The sequence below is a fragment of the Chelonia mydas genome, chromosome 2, assembly GCF_015237465.2.
Source record: "Chelonia mydas isolate rCheMyd1 chromosome 2, rCheMyd1.pri.v2, whole genome shotgun sequence".
Lineage (NCBI taxonomy): Eukaryota > Metazoa > Chordata > Testudines > Cheloniidae > Chelonia > Chelonia mydas.
Window position 1 is genome coordinate 223,236,399 of NC_057850.1, and position 20,016 is coordinate 223,256,414.

At 38.4% G+C, this 20,016-nt stretch overlaps 1 protein-coding gene across 11 annotated transcripts in view; it reads left to right on the forward strand.

Moving 5' to 3' along the window:
* Nucleotides 1–20,016, forward strand: part of CACNB2 (calcium voltage-gated channel auxiliary subunit beta 2) — a 395,704-nt gene that overhangs the window by 250,513 nt on the left and 125,175 nt on the right. For 7 of the 11 annotated variants that reach the window (XM_043541295.1, XM_043541291.1, XM_037890800.2 and 4 more), the window contains one exon: nucleotides 8,841–8,960. In XM_043541295.1, the coding sequence (XP_043397230.1) occupies nucleotides 8,841–8,960 (120 nt within the window). Of the gene's footprint in view, nucleotides 1–7,524; nucleotides 8,045–8,516; nucleotides 8,736–8,840; nucleotides 8,961–20,016 lie in introns of those variants that run through there. The other 4 variants (XM_043541292.1, XM_007058461.4, XM_037890801.2 and 1 more) reach the window with 3 other exon arrangements.

Genomic DNA, 20,016 nt, shown 5'->3' on the forward strand with positions numbered 1-20,016 from the left:
TTCCACATCCTCTGTCACTAGGTTGCCTCCCTCATTCAGTAGGGGGCCCACACTTTCCTTGACTTTCTTCTTGTTGCTAACATACCTGAAGAAACCCTTCTTGTTACTCTTAACATCTCTTGCTAGCTGCAACTCCAGGTGTGATTTGGCCTTCCTGATTTTACTCCTGCATGCCCGAGCAATATTTTTATACTCTTCCCTGGTCATTTGTCCAATCTTCCACTTCTTGTAAGCTTCTTTTTTGTGTTTAAGATTATCAAGGATTTCACTGTTAAGCCAAGCTGGTCGCCTGCCATATTTACTATCCTTTCTACACATCGGGATGGTTTGTCCCTGTAACCTCAATAAGGATTCTTTAAAATACAGCCAGCTCTCCTGGACTCCTTTCCCCCTCATGTTATTCTCCCAGGGGATCCTGCCCATCAGTTCCCAGAGGGAGTGAAAGTCTGCTTTTCTGAAGGCCAGGGTCCGTATTCTACCGCGCTCCTTTCTTCCCTGTGTCAGGATCCTGAACTCAACCATCTCATGGTCACTGCCTTCCAGGTTCCCATCCACTTTAGCTTCCCCTACTAATTCTTCCCGGTTTGTGAGCAGCAGGTCAAGAAGAGCTCTGCCCCTAGTTTGTTCCTCCAGCACTTGCACCAGGAAATTGTCCCCTACACTTTCCAAAAACTTCCTGGATTGTCTGTGCACCGCTGTATTCCTCTCCCAGCAGATATCAGGTTGCTGTTAACCATACATGTCTCAAAATTCTGTCATCCCTGGGATTTCATTATTCACTTCTTCTTTCCAGATTTTCCATTTGCCATCCATGTTCCATTTTGTCTTTCAGACTGTAAACTCCTGGGAGCAGGGATTGACATTTATTCTGTGATTGTGGCAGTGCCTAGCACAATGGAGCCTAACATGGTTGTAGTCTTCAGGCACTACTGTAATACAAATGTTAAATAAAAGTAACAGAACATGTGGAAAGTTTGGATCTGGTTCTGAACTGTGCAACTTAGGCCCATTTCTATAAGGGATTGTTTTTTAAATAGCCACTAAAAATGCTAAAGCTTGCAGGTGCACTTTAGAAAGCCCTTTGAAAATTTGTTAAAAATACCTCTCTGAAGAATAGTCAAACACCAACCTCACTTCTCTGAAATACCAACTCATACCACCATTGGTGCCACCATTGAATTTGGCCCTAAAACTCCATATGTCCATGTTAAAAACAAACCTGTAAATGAATGATCTGCTATTGAGGTCATGAATTTGAGCTCCACAACCAGCTGAACTGTTTTCCAAAAACATGTCTGTCATTGTCATGAACAGCCAAACAGGAGTGGAGACTTTATGTTTGTTTATTATGTTTGTCCAATGCATTCCACTCCTTGCTTGATCCAAGGCCTCTGCAAACTCAGAGCCTATTTTTAAAAACTCTCATTTCATCCAGCTGAAGGCTGAATTAACTGCTATGGAAGCTATTAATGTCCAGCTGGGTCTGTCTGACAAATTTGCCAAAGTCATTTTAAGAGTAAAAGGAGAGTAGTTTCCTGCATAATATCTTATTTCTATACCACATGGTTGCTCTAAACTTCCCAACTGTTTTAGTTTCAGTCTGTATATCACTTACAAGTGCTTTGTGGATGGAGCACTGAAGGTAGAGGACAATTAGTTTGAAGAGACCTCCGGTTCTGTAAACATACAGAGGACTCCGTTGACCTCCAGAGAAGTTGATTACATTCCTTCTGTAGTCATAGTGGGAAAGTATGATTTTGAGCCTTCAGGTGTAAATGTGAGTGTAGTGGGTGTTTCGTCAAGTTCCCCAAGGCCTGTGCCAAGGAACTAAGACTGACGATGTGACTAGACTTTGTGGTTGCCAAGCTATGGAGCATTAATGGCCAGTACCAAAGGAGCCAAGAATTTTTGAAGAATAGCCCTTTAATTAATATAGGATCTCTCTCTTTTCTTTTTAACTTCAGTTTAGTTTACTTAACAAATTTAAAATGGCACGATTGAAATAAACGACTTGGTATTTTTTCAAAAAACATTGATCCCTGATTATTTAGTTCTAATATAAGTAGAATGTATAATTTCAAAGTAATATCACATTAATGAAGATGTTAATGTGGCATTCCTTCAAATAGTCATTCAAAGAAGTTATATTTCCTAGATTTCTAGAAGAATTTATCACAGATCTGCAGTTCACACATTCACCACCTGTGGCCTCTTTGCCCAACAGTGGGACTGATTGACAACTTATCTTAAGAATTCCAAGCATTGCCCCTGATTTTCCATATAATGAAGCAAATTGCAGCTACCATCAACTTTAATAAGGAGTTTTGTGGTCCACAGATTTCAGCTTGCAATGTTGCAAGTTAATCTGACCGGCTAGAATTGAATGTTGGCACATGTAATCTCTAAGGGACATACATCTATGTTAAAGATGAATATGACTGAGGGTCCATGTTTAGTACTCTATGGATTATATTCTGGTCATTGCTGATCTATGGGGAGTTAGCTGAGACACGGCATTTCATTTTGCAGCAACTGAGGACTTGAATAAATTTATCCTTTTGGTTTTAATATTGTTTTTCAGCATTAAATGAATAAAGACATAAGGAAACATACTACAACATGCTATTTTATGATGAATAAAATATGTTTAAATGACAAATGTATTATATCTGAGTAGGGAAGATGGGAAGAAAATATCTAAAACCTTTCTCAGACCTCCAAAGTTTCTCTTTCACCAACAGAAGTTGGTCCAGTAAAATATATTACCTCACCCACCTTGTGTGTGTGTGTCTCTCTCTCTCTCAAATAGTGACTTTCTGTACCTCGTGAAAACACCCTGATTGTGTGGTATCCAATGCAAAGTTTGTCATGTTGGGTGTATTCGGAAGGCTCATGATGCACTGAGCATTGTTGTTATAGTGATGTTATAGTATTTGTTGTTACAGCAATGTTATAGTAATGTTATAGGTTATAATTTCATGTATATATTTGAGTTATATAGTTATAGTTATGAGGCTGAAAATGTGTCTATGACTTAAAATAAGCCCACGCAAAAACTCTCCAAGAGCAAAGAGGCAGTTCACACCTCATCAGGGCACGTATGGGACAAACCCAGCCCAGCCTCACAGGAACAAAGGATGCTGGCCTAGGCAGCAACAAAAGGTTCTCTTGGACTCTCGAGTGAGTCACCCCCCTTCCTTTGGTCAGTTTGGGACTGCAATGAGGTAATGCTCACCTGACTCTGAAGCGGGGGAGGGCAAAACCAAGAGGGAATAAAGAACATGATAAAAGGGAGAGGCGTTTGCCATGCTCTTCCTCTCTCTACCACCTACATCTACAGACACCACCACCAGCAAGCGACTGAAGCACTGATGAAAGGGGAGAGCCTGGCTGAAGGACAACCAGCCAGTTTGTGATGAGAAACATCTAAGTTTGTTAGGGCACTGAAAATGTTAAGATCAGCTTAGAATGCGTTTTACTTTTAATTCATTTGACCAAATCCGACTTGTTATGCTTTAATTTATAAGCACTTAAAATCTATCTTTATAGTTAATAAATCTGTTTGTTTATTCTACCTGAAGCAGTGCATTTAGTTTGAAGTGTTTCAGAGACTCCATTGGGATAACAAGCCTGGTACATATCAATTTCTTTATTAAATTGATGAACTCATATAAGCTTTCAGTGATCAGCGGGCATAACTGGACACTGCAAGATGGAGGTTCCTAGGGTTATTGCTGGGACCGGAGATATTGTCTAGTGTCATTCAATTGCACAGTCCGAGAAGCAGCTTACATGCCAGAGGCTGTGTATGAACAGCCCAGGAATGGGGGTTCTCACAGCAAAGCAGGGTAAGGCTGGCTCCCAGAGTCAAGGATTGGAGTGATCTAGCGGATCACCAGAGGGGAATGTCACAATATATTTGAGAGAGAGAGAGAGAGACACACACACACACACACCGATCGAAAACCAGACACCTAGCTACTCTATATCCAGGGTGTACTGGGGTATCAGAAGACATAAGAAAAATGAAAAAGACCGACTCTCAAAAAATCATCTGATCAAGGAGTATCTACATGCAAGTAAAGCAAATAGAAATTCAGCAACATGATGAAACACTTCAAACATGAAGGAATTTAATAAGACAGCCGGGGCCTGCAGGCAGAGGGGGAAGTACCAACTCCAATGTGGCCATGTTGGAACTACGAATTCTTGATATGCATGGGTTCATACTCCAAAATAATACCTTAGATCTGAAATAATAAATGATACAATGTTTAAGTGAAGATCTAAGAAAGGGAGCATGAGTCAGTGTAATGATGAATAAGGGAAGGGCTGATTTACCTGTCATGTGGGGGAGGGGGAGGAGAACAGAGGATTTGACCTTGAGATCTGCCCAGCACCAGATGGATTCCTGTAAATGCTGATGCTAATAACATCCAAGCAACCAAAGAGACCATGGTAACATCTAGCACTAGAGCTGTTCTATATTCCAGGAGAATGGAATGTAAACCACCTGAACCAGGACAAAACCTGAATGGCTGGGCTCCAGAGGAGCTAGGGTAAGGCTGCAGCCTGCTCCCAGCTTTAATAACCCCAGAGGACAGTATACTTCTCTCTGCTGTGATGAATAGCCTCTTGGCCTGCATCGGTACAGATCCAATTGACCTTAGGCCCACCATTTTCCTGGCTTGCCCCCACCCTTTGGACCTCTGTCCCCCTGTGCTGGGGGCACAGAAGTTCTTCTGTTCAGAGTTCCAAAGTCCTGTCTGTAGCAACCTTGAGGTTCAATAAATAACAAACCAGTGAATGAGAAAGTATTATAACTTTTTAATAAAACAAACTGGGAGCATCTCTGGTGAACTGCTGCACACAGCCTTTTCCTATGTTCATAATAGTGTCCCTTATGAGAGAGTGTCTCCAAATTATAATCTTCTACAGACATATCTACACTGTTCTCCACGTTTTTACAGCAAATCTACATCTCTGTGTGTTTGCAGTTAGCAAAATAATCTTGTTTAGCAGCATGATTTGTACATGCAGCACAAAATTAAGCTGAATCAATTGTAACATTTTAGGAGTGTGGAGGGATTGTGGCCAACCTTGGACACAGCCAGCGCATTACACGAACTCACTGGCCCAAAAGGAGAAATTAGCTCTCTATGCACAATTTTAGCAGACCCAGCTCAGTTGAGCAGACAGCCTGACTAGTTGGGGCTGAGGATTCTATTTCCCAGCTCTCTGATTTTTCATGGGGATCAAAGACCATTTATATTGCCTTTTTATAGTGTTGCCCAAGGAGAAGAAAGGCTAATTAAAAAAAAGGTAATATCACATTCTGGAATGGAAAAATACTATGTATTCACAAAGGAGGCACATTAGAATTGCTGTGGAAATTATAAATTTGAATTGACTCTTATGATTTAAAATTTCAACCTTAATGCTATAGTAACAGAACTTTTTTTTTCTTTTCATTTTTTAAATACCTTTTAAGGTCTGATTGTGTGGCTAGATATAGACCTGAATTAGAGGCAGCGTGGAGTTGCACCTATGGGAGCTGTAGGAAACAGTCTTCCTGAAGCAGGTATAATACCCTTGGGACTCCTGAGAGCACAGGGAGGGCATAGCCACTGCACCACCCTTAGGCTGTATTTGGATGAGGATTCTTCTTAACATTGCCAACTGTTGCAGCTGCACTGTTGCTGGTAATGATGGGGGAACTGATACCGGCCACTAGTGTATTAAGGCCTAATTTGAATGTGTCCAGTTTGCAAATTAATGCCAGTTCTGCAGTTTCTCATTGAAGTCTGTTTTTGAAGTTTTTTTGTTGAAGAACTGCCACTTTTAAGTCTGTTATTGAGTGGCTAGATCACTACAAATAGTGTAGTAAGCAAAAATATCAGGGGGTAGCCATGTTAGTCTGTATCCACAAAAACAACAAGGAGTCCAGTGACACCTTAAAGACTAACAGATTTATTTGGGCATTAGCTTTCGTGGGTAAAGAAGTTGAATCTGAAGAAGTGTTTTTTCACCCATGAAAGCTTATGCCCAAATAAATCTGTTAGTCTTTAAGGTGCTGCCGGACCCCTTGTTGTTTTTGTATTAAGCACAGTGTCACCTAACACCATTCAGAGGAGATACAAGCAATGCAGTTAAAACCACTGATAGCTTGCTGTACTACTCTTCTGCCATTGTAGCCACTAGTGAAGCTGTATCAGTAGTAGCAATGGTGAGCAATTTTAAGAAAATAAACTAATGTAGACAAGGACTTTAAGATGTATAGAACCTCTGGTACTTCTCCTAACAGACAAGACTATCTAAAATATTCAAGATAGAAATGTGTATTTTATTTTATTTTTATTTCCTTGTGTGGGTGCTTTTTTTGTGCCTTTCCTTAGCATAGTAAGTGCTTTGGTTGTGAAGTCTCCCCTGCCCCCACCCCATTGTTAATTAGAAAAATTAGCCTAATATATGTATTGCATTTGCGGTAAGCAAAACATTTCTTGAAGAGTAGTTTCCTGGATGTCAGTTCAAAGGCAGCTTCATCAGAATTCAAAATTGTAACTATTATAAATTTGAGAGAAAAGTTTTTGAAAGTTAAGAATTCTCCCTTTCTTTTAAACTACTAATTTAGGGTCAAAGTATGTTACCAGTTACACCAGTAGTGTAAATCCAGAGTATTCCAATGGCTGTAGGGGAGTTACTGTTTTTCACAGACATAAATAAGAACTGAATTTGGTCCTTAGACATTCCCAGCAATATGCCTCTAATTCTTTAAGAAGGTCTGACTTACAATACCAGATTTCTTGTGACTGCTGTTCTCAGCTGGAATTTCCTATTATCCTGCCTTTTTCATGTAACTGAATTTAAATCAAAGGCAGACACTTCAAAGTCAGCTAGACTGAGATTTTCTTTTACACTTAGGTTGTGCATAGCTGCCTGTGAATTTGTGTCATGAATGTCCTAGTTAATCACACAGAGCTATGTCAATCACTTATCATTTTGGGAAATTATTATAGGTTATGACTGACTAAACCAAATTAAAACTAATGCACAAGTTCAGGGTCTTAAATATATTTTTGACCTTTAGCATCCAATATTTGTGAGGGTATGTGTGTATTGCAATTATTCACTGCTTTTCTTACCTACTGGTTTCCTAGTGTGGGAAAATGCCACAATTAGTAGGTCAAACTCTTCTTGTACATCAGAGTAAACAGAGTAAATTGGTTTTATTCTAGATTTACATTGTTGTAACTGAGATCAGATTCTGACTTAGTGTTTTAAATTGAGAATGAGGAGCATGTATGACAGAACTGGATTTTCTGAGAGAGAAATGTAGTTTGATATGTGATAAAAATAAGACACTGTACCAGCTATTCCAGATTTGCAGGGACCTTGCTATTTTCCAGCTGTTTACCCTTGAGATGTAAAATGGCAATTTGACATAGACTAACAACACAGTGTGATGTGAGCATCTGCGTAAAAGGCTGTATATATGGAGCATGCCCAGTGATGTGAAAAGCCTCTTACCCCACCCCCATCTGATCTCTGAAGAGATGAAATGAACTTTGTACTTGTAAATATCACTGAATACATTTTGCACCGGATTTTAAAAGGTTCTCTTATAAGTACTATTTATAACAGGAAAAAAAAAATAACAACAAAGATCTTTTCCTGCATTGAGTTGAAACATCTCTTACAATATACTTGAACCAATATACTGGGTTTTTTTTTTTTTTTGTTTTTCATTATTAAAGCCTTTTTTACTGGCACTGGAAAATTTAAGTATTTACTTGCACTAAATACTTAAGAACAGGGTGTCTAAAAGCTTGAAGGGCAGAAGGAAGAGAAGGAAGGAGCTTGCAGCAGAGCATGGATAGGAAAGGAGCAGTGATTCTGCGGTGCTCGGTGTGCACATGTTTTGTGAGAATCAGTGCCGGGCGCTGCAGCTGCGGACAATAACTGAGCTGTCTGGCTAATGAAGGCCACCTGGATCAGGCTTCTGAAAAGAGCCAAAGGAGGACGGCTGAAGAATTCTGATATCTGTGTAAGCCCTATGTTTTCATTGTTAGCATATTTATTTATTAATTCTACAGTAAGGGAAAACAGTTGCTTTCGTTCTGATTGAATTAGCAGAATTCTCTTCTTGTGATTGTAAGATGAGACAAAAATCAGAGCTGGAGCTATTCAGGTATTCTGACTAGTTCCATTGTAGCAATACTTGCACACAGGTGTTGAGTTGAGACATATTTAATCAGTTGGAACTTGATTTGTGGTCATTTGCATGTTTTTGCTAAAGGCTGAGGTGGATCTGAGCCATGTTCATTTCTGATGGGAAGAGTGTTAGGTGCCCTAAAATTAAAATGGAAGGCATGGGTTAAAGCTCTCTGCAGTGATCTTGTGTAATAGTAATTGTAAATACTGACTTGGCATTTTTTTTATTGAATCTGTTCCCTTACTGGCATTAAAATGTCCTTGTTTATGGTTCTTATTTTTATGGAGCTATCCTTGAAACTGTTGTATGTCCTTCAGCCCTGCACTGCACCACTGCCATTGCTCTACACAGAAACCAGCTCTGCTTACCAAAAAGCAGACTAATTAGAATGTGGGGATAGGGCGGGAAATAAACCCCTGGTGAGAGACCTGACTTTTGGATGGTCTCCAAATTTGAAACCCTTACTTAATAATTTTTCTAACTGATTGTCTCTGCTGCTGTATTTTTCTTTTTTCTTTTCAAGGTATTTCTACAAACGTACAATGAGAGAAATGGTACGGGAACACTTCACCCTTTTATTGCAAATGCTGCATCTATTTGTAACATTATGTCTCCTTTTCCTGTGCAGGGTTCGGCGGACTCCTACACTAGCCGTCCATCCGATTCAGATGTATCACTGGAGGAAGACAGAGAGGCAGTGCGGAGAGAGGCAGAGCGGCAGGCCCAGGCACAGCTGGAAAAAGCGAAGGTAAGGCACTTCTTCACATCACAGGTTCATGAACCTGTTCTTTTTCTAAGAGCTTGTTGTCTCATTTGCTTACCAGTAGAAATGTTTTTCTAAATATTTTTTTAAAAAATACCTCCAAAGATCTCTTGTTAAGGAAATTACATAAGTTTTTGGAAATTGCACTTATCAAACAAACTGATTAAAGACAGAAACTGCCATTCTTGATTGCCCTGTCTGTATTAGGAGACTCAGTTTGCTTAAAAAAGAGTTTAGTTACTTAAAGAACTGAACTAACTTTTGTATTTTGCTATATAACCTATCAATTCCTAGTACCCAGGGACAAGTCATGAAGTCCCTTTTTATAATCAATGTGGGTCTTGCCGGAGCATGATTTGGCCCCACAGATCATGTTTATCGTTCAATCATAGAAGTTCAGCATTGGAAGTCCAGTTTTTTTATCCGTCAGGTACAGGATTGTTTCCTACATGGCATGTATAAGTAAAGACAGGCAGTTACACTGGCCCATTTTGTTTAAGAGGATTTTATTGGTTTCCTTAACAAGAAAACAATTTTACTTACCTACTAAAGTAGGGGCAATCAGGATTTCAGAACACCTTGTAAGAAGTTTGAGGCCCTTACAGAAATTCTACTGTACTGCCATGCTCCTGGCAGCTAGTGGCAAATTAATAAACACTAAATGAGGCATAGATCTCACCAACATGCGTATGTATTTTCCATTAGATGCATATTGAAAAGCAAAGTTTTCTAGTCACAATACTACAAAAGTATGTGTATGTTTCTCTCTGCTATGCATTTTAATTTTTTGCATCAGTTGTACTTATGATTAAAAAACAAATATATATATATACGTCCTTGTTTGTTTTTCCTCATTCTTTTATCTTTTTTTCCTTTCCTTTTTGCTGTGTCTCAAATCTTGGTGCGTCATTTCCAATGTATTTTTCTTTCAAGGTCTCTTTTTCCTGAGTTTAATTTTTGTCTCTCTTATTCATATGTGGTTTTAAGAAGTTTACTGGAATCTAGTCTTTTCATTCTTTCTCACCTACTTTCTCTCTGTTCCCTCTCTCGTGTCCTTTTTCCATTTACTTCTCTCCTCCATTTCTCTGTTCCTTCTTTCCTGTGATCTTTCTGTTCCCACTCTTTCCTCTCCCACTTTATCAGTTTCCTTATATATTCACCATCACCTCTGTTCATTTATGGTAGCTCAGTTTTAGAAAGTTCTTGGGGTCACCTAAACCTTCACGAAAGCAGGAATTCAGATTATTGAGATACACTTGATTAGAGAGAACTGGTCAGTTCAGACAGTCACCAGGGTGCATAGAGTGACAGCTTTCTGAAGGCCAGAAGGCTCAGACAAAGAGGGAAGGAGGGGATTACCCAAGTCTTTTTTGAGAATTATAATTTTATAAGATATCTGATAAGAATTCCCAAACCGCCTTTTTCAAGAGGTGCTGGAGACTGCTGGTCTTCGGGATTCCTGGATAGCTCTCTGCAGCCCCACTCCAGCTGCACTTCTATGCTATGCAAGTGCAGTTTCATTTCCATAACAGAAACAGTAAGTCTAGTTTCCGCCTCCTTCTCTTACCCACCCCTTAAAAGATGCTAGCTGATCTTTGGATAACAGGAGTTCTGGTTAACCACAGAATAGTATGTCAGGGTTGCTCTAGTTTGATTGTTTTGTTTTAGGATCTGCAAAGCAACTATTGCTAGAAAAAGTAAAAAAAAAAAAAAAATCAGGATTATTAGTAAAACAATTTAGCTTTAAAAGAAGAGTTCAAGTAATAACATCTTCTAGAATAATGAGTGGCATTAGAGCACTTATTCCTAAACTGATGCATCTTTTAGCGATGAGTAAATCTATGTGAATGTTGCTATGGGAATTTGGCTTAGCAATGCTGGCTTGACTGCATGGACAGCCCTTATGAAATATTCATGATCTCTAGCACAGCTGCCATAGTAGTTTACAGAGAAACTGCCAGCAGACCTTCACTTTTAAAAACTGTATTTCCGTACATCAAAACAATATTCTCACTTCAGTTGGCGGAGGAATAGTCACCAGGTCTGACTCTGTCTCTGGCTGTGAGACAGCTTGTAAACAGTTGAAATGTGAGGGCATTGCTACAATCAAGCTGTTATAACAAAGGTGTTTCAGTAATACGTAAAACACACACAAACTGATGTTTTAAATCATCTGTGCATTAAAAGGGATTAAAGCATACACTGGAGGAACAGTTTGTAATGGCTATGTGGTTGTAGGATATAAATTGTTGTATACACATGTTGGCTAATATTTAAAGTAATCTACATTTTATGATGTTCATCACATTCATTTAAAAAACTATTTCTAAAAACAAATACCAGAATAGCTTAAATCTAGTTGCATATCTCTGAAATATTACAGGAAATATTTTGCTACTTCCATCTATGGATGAGTTGTTCACCTCCTTGATGAATAATGAAATTAATGAAACAGTAAGTTAGGTTCACATTATTTCACTGTTCACTGAACCAGGCTGCAAACACTGGGTATAGATTCCTGATTTCCAAGTGTGCCTGTCTTTTCTTTGTCTTTATTTGCTATCAGTCAGGAGCAAGTGACGCAGCTGCTTTTAACTTTTTTCTCTTTCAGATTGTGAGTGGAAATGTTGATCCTAAATAGAATTCTAATTACTTTATTTGTCATAGGAATTAGAAATGGATGACATACATGAATAATGCAAAAAGAAAAGGAGTACTTGTGGCACCTTAGAGACTAACAAATTTATTTGAGCATAAGCTTTCATGAGCTACAGCTCACTTCATCGGATGCATGCAGTGGAAAATACAGTGGGGAGATTTTATATACACAGAGAACATGAAACAATGGGTGTTACCATACACACTGTAACAAGAGAGTGATCAGGTAAGGTGAGCTATTACCAGCAGGAGAGAAAAAAAAACCTTTTGTAGTGATAATCAAGGTAGGCCATGTCTAGCAGTTGACAAGAACGTGTGAGGAACAGTTGGGGGGGTTGGGAATAAACATGGGGAAATAGTTTTACTTTGTGTAATGACACATCCACTCCCAGTCTTTATTCAAGCCTAATGTAATGGTGTCCAGTTTGCAAATTAATTCCAATTCAGCAGTCTCTCATTGGAGTCTGGTTTTTTCGAAGTTTTTTTGTTGAAGAATTGCAACTTTTAGGTCTGTAACTGGGTGACCAGAGAGATTGAAGTGTTCTCCGACTGGTTTTTGAATGTTATAATTCTTGACCTCTGATTTGTGTCCATTTATTCTTTTACGTAGAGACAGTCCGGTTTGGCCAATGTACATGGCAGAGGGGCATTTCTGGCACATGATGGCATATATCACATTGGTAGATGTGCAGGTTCTGATTATCACTACAAAAGGTTTTTTTTTCTCTCCTGCTGGTAATAGCTCACCTTACCTGATCACACTCGTTACAGTGTGTATGGTAACACGCATTGTTTCATGTTCTCTGTGTATATAAAATCTCCCCACTGTATTTTCCACTGCAGGCATCCGATGAAGTGAGCTGTAGCTCATGAAAGCTTATGCTCAAATAAATTTGATAGTCTCATAGGTGCCACAAGTACTCCCTTTTCTTTTTGCGGATACAGACTAACACGGCTGCTACTCTGAAACCTGTCATTATGAATAATGCAGAGGCTGAAGGGAAAATGACGGAGAATTAAGAGTAGATATAAAACTGTCAAAGTGTTTCATGCACCTTAGGAAAACAGTTTAATGAACATCCATGTTTCTTCCTTACAGTTGAGAGGAGAAACGTCTTAATATTGTAGAAAAAGTTGTACCAATGAGGCATATGAGGACAACTGGGTAGTAGCTTTGGACTTTGAGTAACATAGAACTGTGTGCCCAGTTAATATGAAGCAAGTATGTAAAGATCTGATTGTAGTACTGATTGCAGCCTGAAACAATGTCTAAGGTGAAAGTTTGACAGGCCAGCAGGCTTTGCCCTAAACACTCTGTTAACCTTTTCTTAGCAGGATCAATATTTGTTAAGTGGATCACTGTGGCAGGTGGTTTGTTACCTAATTTTGACATAAGGAAGGTGAGAGTAGCTATTTAGGTGAGAGATAATCTAGGGTGTGGGCTGAGCAATCCTGAAGGAAGAACCCTAGTAGTCGCTGAGTCTGAGCAGAAAGTTTGTGCTGAACTTTGTTACCTTATTCTTTTCATTGTTGTTGATTGGAAAATATGAACCCAAAAGACTCCAAAGTCAGAACGTAAATTTTAAAAACCCAAACAATATAATTTTTTTAATCTCATGATTTTTATGGAGTTAATCATTATTTTTGAAGGCTTGGGGTTGACAGTACTGAGAGAAACAAAACATTGCAAATGACGGGCCATTTTTGTCCAGGCTCTTGCAAATACAAGATGAATTATTATGTATACAGAAAGCAAGTGTGATGAGATGGAAAACTCAGGTGAAAATGGGAGAAGTCCCCCTAACTTTAGTGTCATATATGGACTAGGGTATATTTAGGAAGAAGAAACATTTATCATGTAGCTCTTTGTCTTTTCCCAGTGCCAGTGAAGTAAGCCCCAGTGCTCCATTTTTCTATTTATCCCATAGTGTTTCTGATATTTTGCATGAAGCCCTTGGAATAATGCACTTCCTGAACCGGTCCATACAACTACTACCTTTCGTCTTATTTGTCTTCAATAAGTAGATCAATTTTTTTCTGTGATGGTGGTGATGTTTTTAAGATTATAAATTCTATGGGGCATGGACTATTCCTTTCAAATGTTTTTATAGTTCCTAGCATACCTTCAGCACTACCTCAGTTGAAATGATTAATATTAATTATTTGTAATAGAGTAGTACCTAGATGTCCTGGTCAAGGATCATGACCCCATTGTGCTAGGCACTAAACAAACATAAGAAGAAATTGTCCCTTTCTCAAAGGACGGACAGTCTAAATAAGATTTTTGCACTGTGACCTCTATTTTTAACATTGCTCTGTATGAGATTGCACAGGAGAACCTAATTTAATGTGTATGTATGAAAAGTTTAGAGGCTTGTATACAATTTAAATACCAAAATGTATTAACGCAAGTAAGGCTTTGAAATGTGTTGCTTCTGGGTGAATTATGTGAAAATATCACATACAGTGCTAAGAAAAATGATTTATAGCTCTGACTGTACATAGCCTATTGTAGAAATATGTGCCTGCCTTTGAAGACATGGAGAAAAAGCAGTAACTTAACAAAAAATATCCTGTAATGATTGTATAACAGGAGTTACAGGAAGCATTTGATATATTAGGACAAATTCTTACTTAAATGTGCCAAAAGGTTCTGTAAGTGAAATAAAATGAAACCTTCCCCAACAATGCATCTGTATTTTAGCCGATAATCAAGATGTACCTTTACCTATTTCTGAGGGATACAGCATCTTAAGAGATAATAGGACTTAATAGTACAACAAAGCCTCTCAATCCTCTCATACAAACTCTACAGAGTAGGATGTCTTGTTCTTCCTCCTCCTTCCTTCCTCCTCTCACTATCTGTTTCTCTGCCTCGCCTTGCTGGAGATGTTTATCTGTACTGACAGGTTTTGAGAATAAGGCAACCAGTCACATGCTATGTGTTGTCTTTCAACAGCTTTCTGATGGAATACGTTTTTTTTATGTGATGCATAGTCATTATGACAGACTTGGCATTTCTGTGGGGTAGGGGTTGGGGAAGTGGAATGTCAGTGTATGCAAAACTGGACATAACACATCCACTCTTTGTATGATCATAAAGTTCATTGTGTTAGCGCACCCCCATAGCCGTTTAAAATGTGAGGATATGCACATCCAACTTTTTTAAAGTCTGTGTGAATTTCAGCAGATATACATGGGTATTACAGATGAGTTTAGTTCCAGACTTCTCCATGTATGTGTGTGTCATCTATCAGGTTTTCTAAGAGTAAAGCACCGTAATATTTAAGCACTTTTGATCTGTTCCAAGCCTCTTGACTTAAATGAGATTTATACCTGGCCCTGAGTTATTTACTTTAGTTAATCTCTGCAAGGGTGTACTGAAACCCAGAACTTGTCTCACTGCTTTCAGCAGTTGGCCCTGCTGTCCTAAAGACACTGTACTTTAACAGATTATAAAAATAAAACAGTAAAGCTTGTCCTTTGCCTTTATTTAGGACTTATATGTTAAAATAAGGGTTCTAGTTATGGTTGAACAAACATTCATAATTTAGGGGTGTAAAAAAAATTAGAGGAATGTTGCAATTATCCCAAAAATAAAAATTGGAGTTAAAATTCAACTTAAGAAATACAAACATGTTTAAAAGTGTGGGAATGAACAGGTATGGCACCCACACAATCTTAACTCTGCCCTAGAGGGAAAAAATTATGAAAAAAATCTAATCTGTTCCTAAAAACCAGTTTAATGTAATTAATCACTACAGACCACAGTTAACGGTTGTTTGGATGCCTTAACATGTTTGTATTTCTTTTAAATTTAACCTTAACTCTGAATTTTCTGAGTATATAATATTTGTGTGATAATTACAACAATCTTGTAATATTTTTACCCTAAATTACTTATATGTATTTTCCATCTTAATTCCAATTTAATGTAGTTTTGTCTGGGAATTTCTGGGAATTTCCTTGGATAGTTTTTATTATAAATTTCATATTTACCTTGGATTGTAGCCTTCATTGCAAGAACTATCTCTTTATGTGTTTGTACAAATATATAACAAGTACCACTGGTGGGATTGAGAGCCAGACAAATGGGGAAGGTGAAAATGGAAGGCATTTTGAGAAAGAGAGGTTAGAATGTAAGAAGGTACAGAAGGCTCACTGAGGATGTGGAGAGGGGAAGATAATTGGGGATGTGAAGTGCTTAGAGGGGGGGCATCCATTTCCCCCATTGATAATATCTATGCTTAGAGCAAGCCATTCACCTTTATGCAGCAGGGAGTACTACTTCATTTAAGTGTATGCATCAGTGTAGAACTACCTTCTGAGAAAGCACAGAAGTTTTTGTTAGAGGGAGATGTTGCCCGACAAGTGGAGCTGGTAGCATGTGACCATGGAGTCTTTAAGAGCAGTAATCAGTTGGGCTAAGTCATCTACCTATGAGAACACATGGCAAAGTCCCTCTCAGGCCACTGACTCTTTTTGGAGCAACAGAATTGCAGCATACCAATTAACTGCAGAGGAGGAGGGATGATTAGCTGAGTCATCTCTGATGTCACATTGGCCCAACTTCACAGTGACATGAGCTGTTGACGAGACTCTGTCCATAATCAGTAACTGTAACTGTCATTAATAATAGAGCTTCTCAAAACATAGTCAAAATTTGTGAATTTTTAAAAAAAAAAATCTGGTCTCAAAAAGAAATAAACATAAGAACGGCCATACTGGGTCAGACCAAAGGTCCATTTAGCCCAGTATCCTGTCTTCCAACAGTGGCCAATGCCAGGTGCGCCAGAGGGAATGAACAGAGCAGGTAATCATCAAGTGATCCATCCCCTGTCGCCCATTCCCAGCTTCTGGCAAACAGAGGATACGCACTCCAACGTTGCCCACCCATCCTGTCTAATAGCCATTGATGGACCTCCATCAATTTATCTAATTGTTTTTTGAACAAATATTTGCTTGTTTAAAAAATTGCTGAAAATTTTTAAAAGAAACTTATATAAATTTAGAAAAATGTTTGAGTTTTGGGTATTTCTTCCTTTTCATCTCCTTTTTTACCTTCTCCATTTTGCCCCTGGAAAAAAAAGTGGAGGTCTGGAAAGGGGGGAAACAACAAATCAAAAAACCTGTTGTTTTTGTTTTTAGTTTCATCAGGAAAAGAGCAAAACTTTGTGGGGAAAAGAATTTTTCATGAAAATCTATTTTCAAAAATGCTGTTTTGACCAAGCTTTAGTTATTAATATGATTACAGCCTCATTTCTTCCCATTTAGCCTATACACAAGATTTCAGCGAGTTTTAACTATATGCAAAGTTTGAAGAGTGTGTTGTCCCATTAAAAAGGTTCAGGCCAAAACTGGACTGACATCAAGGACTAATTTATAAATGTGTCCTTTTAATATTAATTCATAAACTAATAGATTTACATGTATATTCTTAGAAAATTCATTTTGTGCCCAAGTATGTGTGGTATGCTGGAGAGGATGTACTGGGTCCCTCCGACAAAAGAGGTAAAATCCCTGTTTCAAGTGCAAAACTCAGCTTTAACTGAGCTGTGACTTGTGCCCTCCATTATATAGGGAATGGGTATAAATCTTTCAAAATATCTGAAGATTCAAAGAGTCGTCTAAAGAGTTCTGCTGATGTTGGCTCTTCTGCCACACTTGCATTCTATACTCTGGGTAAAAGTGGTATAGAGCAGTAGCTCTCAACCTTTCCAGACTACTGTACCCTTTCAGGAGTCTGATTTGTCTTGCATACCCCCAAGTTTCACCTCACTTAAAAACTACTTGCTTATAAAATCGGACATAAAAATACAAAAGTGTCACAGCACACTATTACTGAAAAGGAAGGTACTTCCTCATTTTTACCATACAGTTATAAAATAAATCAATTGGAATATAACTATTCTACTTACATTTCCGTGGATAGTGTATATAGAGCAGTGTAAACAAGTCATTGTCAGTACGAAATTTTAGTTTGTACTGACTTCGCTAGTGCTTTTTATGTAGTCTGTGGTAGCACTAGGCAAATATCTAGATGAGTTGATGTACCCCTGGAAGACCTCTTCGTCCCCCCAGGGGTACATGTACCTCTGGTTGGGAACCACTGATAGAGCAAAAACCAGAATATTAATTTCAGCTGACTTTCACCTGTATTTGAGAAAAGTATTCAACATCAGGATCTGTTCCTCAAGCTTTACCTCCACTCGTGGCTTGACATGTTCGTTCAATAATGTAACTTGTGCACTTTGTTTAAAACCAGCCAAAAATATTGTGTGTGATACAGAATGACAGATGCACAAGCCAACTATTTTATACTTATGATGTGTACCCCAAGGTAAAGTTTTCAAGGTAAATGCAGTCTAACAGATCTGAACTGAAATCCACACAGTGGGCTGTAACAGAATGCAAGAGATAAAGGAGATTGCTTTCTCCTCTGTAAAGATGAACATAGGCCTTTTTGTCACCTGCATGAGTTTTGCTGAAGTGAACCATACCAGTTGATTCTGTTCATACAATTTTGGGTCCACCAAATTCACTTTTGTTTACTGAATCATGCTAATCTCATACAAAATCAATAAGTTTAATCAGATCCATCATGAAACTAGACTTTAACAAAAATCATAGTGACGAGTTTTCTAACTTTTGCTGCATCTGAGGTCTGGGGATTAGGAGCCACCTTCATGGCCTCTGTTAATGGGAGTGTAGGGCTCCAGTCACAGCTATTCCTTTGAGGTGGGAAGACTCAACGGAGTAGGAGCCCACCTGTATGGCTTCTTGATATGTGAATTGATGATTGCATGATTGCAACACTATACCATAAACTGACTCATTTACTTGAAGTGTTACACTTTATTTTTTGGAGAATCTGGGCTGACGTGTGTTTGTAAAGACACCAGAAAGCAGGTAGGTTTCATGTAGTTTGGATTTTTAATATAAACATTTTGCCTTTAGCACTGAATGCTAAATAATACACTTACGTAATGCTGTGATAAAGATTAATTAATTTGTGCAGACCTTTGAAGATGTAAAGTAGTAATAGGATAGAAATGGCAACTTTTTGTTATGTAAAATTTTGCAGTACCCAAACATCCAGGGACTCCTCCGGATGTCGCTTAAAAAGGCGTGAGAGATGTCAAACAGTCCTCTATTTTCAACCACTGTAACAAAAACAAAGGGGGAAAATGTCTTGAAAAGCAGGGCTACGAATCTCACCTTAGCTGCTTTGATTATTCTGACTGGAGGGGTCAGAGTGCTCAAGTGGAAGATAAGGTTCCCAGGCTGCTTTCTGGTTCCATCAATGTACTATAAACTGACATATATGAAAATGGACTTTTAAAAAACCTTATTAGATTTTAACATCGAGCTTCAGATAACATTTACTAATGCAAAGCACCTGAGCCTCAAATCTAGCTTCTTCTAGTTTGCCTCTGGCTTGCCCATGAGGGTTTTCACTTAGATTTTCCAATTAAACTAAAAATGAAAAGAAGCATTTACAAGTGTGCCATTCTAAGAATCAACCGCACATGTTGCTCTTGGGAAATGCAAGTACACTAATAAGAGACAGTATTCTGGAAGACATAAATTATAGTGTTGTAGTTATGAAGTCAAATTTGAACTGAAAGTATTACTACTTGAAGAGTTGTTATAAAGAAACATATATGAAATTAATTCCAATTATTTCATTATTTAGATTTCCTCCCCTCATTTTTTGCACGGAGTCCCACGAGCATACACTATTGTGGGTGCCCTCCCCCGAGGTTTCTTATACGTTTATTCCAGCTCAGACACCATACAGAGCCACTTCACACTGTGGACATGTAGTATTGTATGTAGGAGTCTGAGGCTTACTTTCTTTAGATTTTTACACTGCCAATAATTCAAAATTAAATCTGAAATTTTGCATCTTCTTACCTTTTTAATCTGCAACTTTCATAGACTGACATTAAGCCTAGAGTTGGATGAAGCTTTCAGGCCAAACTAGCAGAAACTCCTGAAAGTCCATGACTGAGGAGTAGGTCAGATGGGTATTCCATGCAGACGAAGCGAAGACTGGGGAGCAGGGCAAATATAATGAGTTTTTTTTTTTTTAAATAAAACGGACTAAATTTGAGTTGGTTCAGACAGTTTTATTCAGTGCTTTGCTTGGAGATTTTTTTTGTGTTTGAACTTTGCAGGTTCTAGATCATATTCCAAGTTTGGGAGCTTTAATTCTGTTTTGATATGCTTTAGCCCTGAACTGTGATACTCCGCACTTTTGATCCCTCTGAATTTCTGACTGGAAAATGCCTTCAACCCCCATTCCCAGTGACAGGCCCTGAGCCTCTCTCCCCTCTGGGATGGATTCCCCTAATTCTCCCACTCTTTAGATTATGTCCCT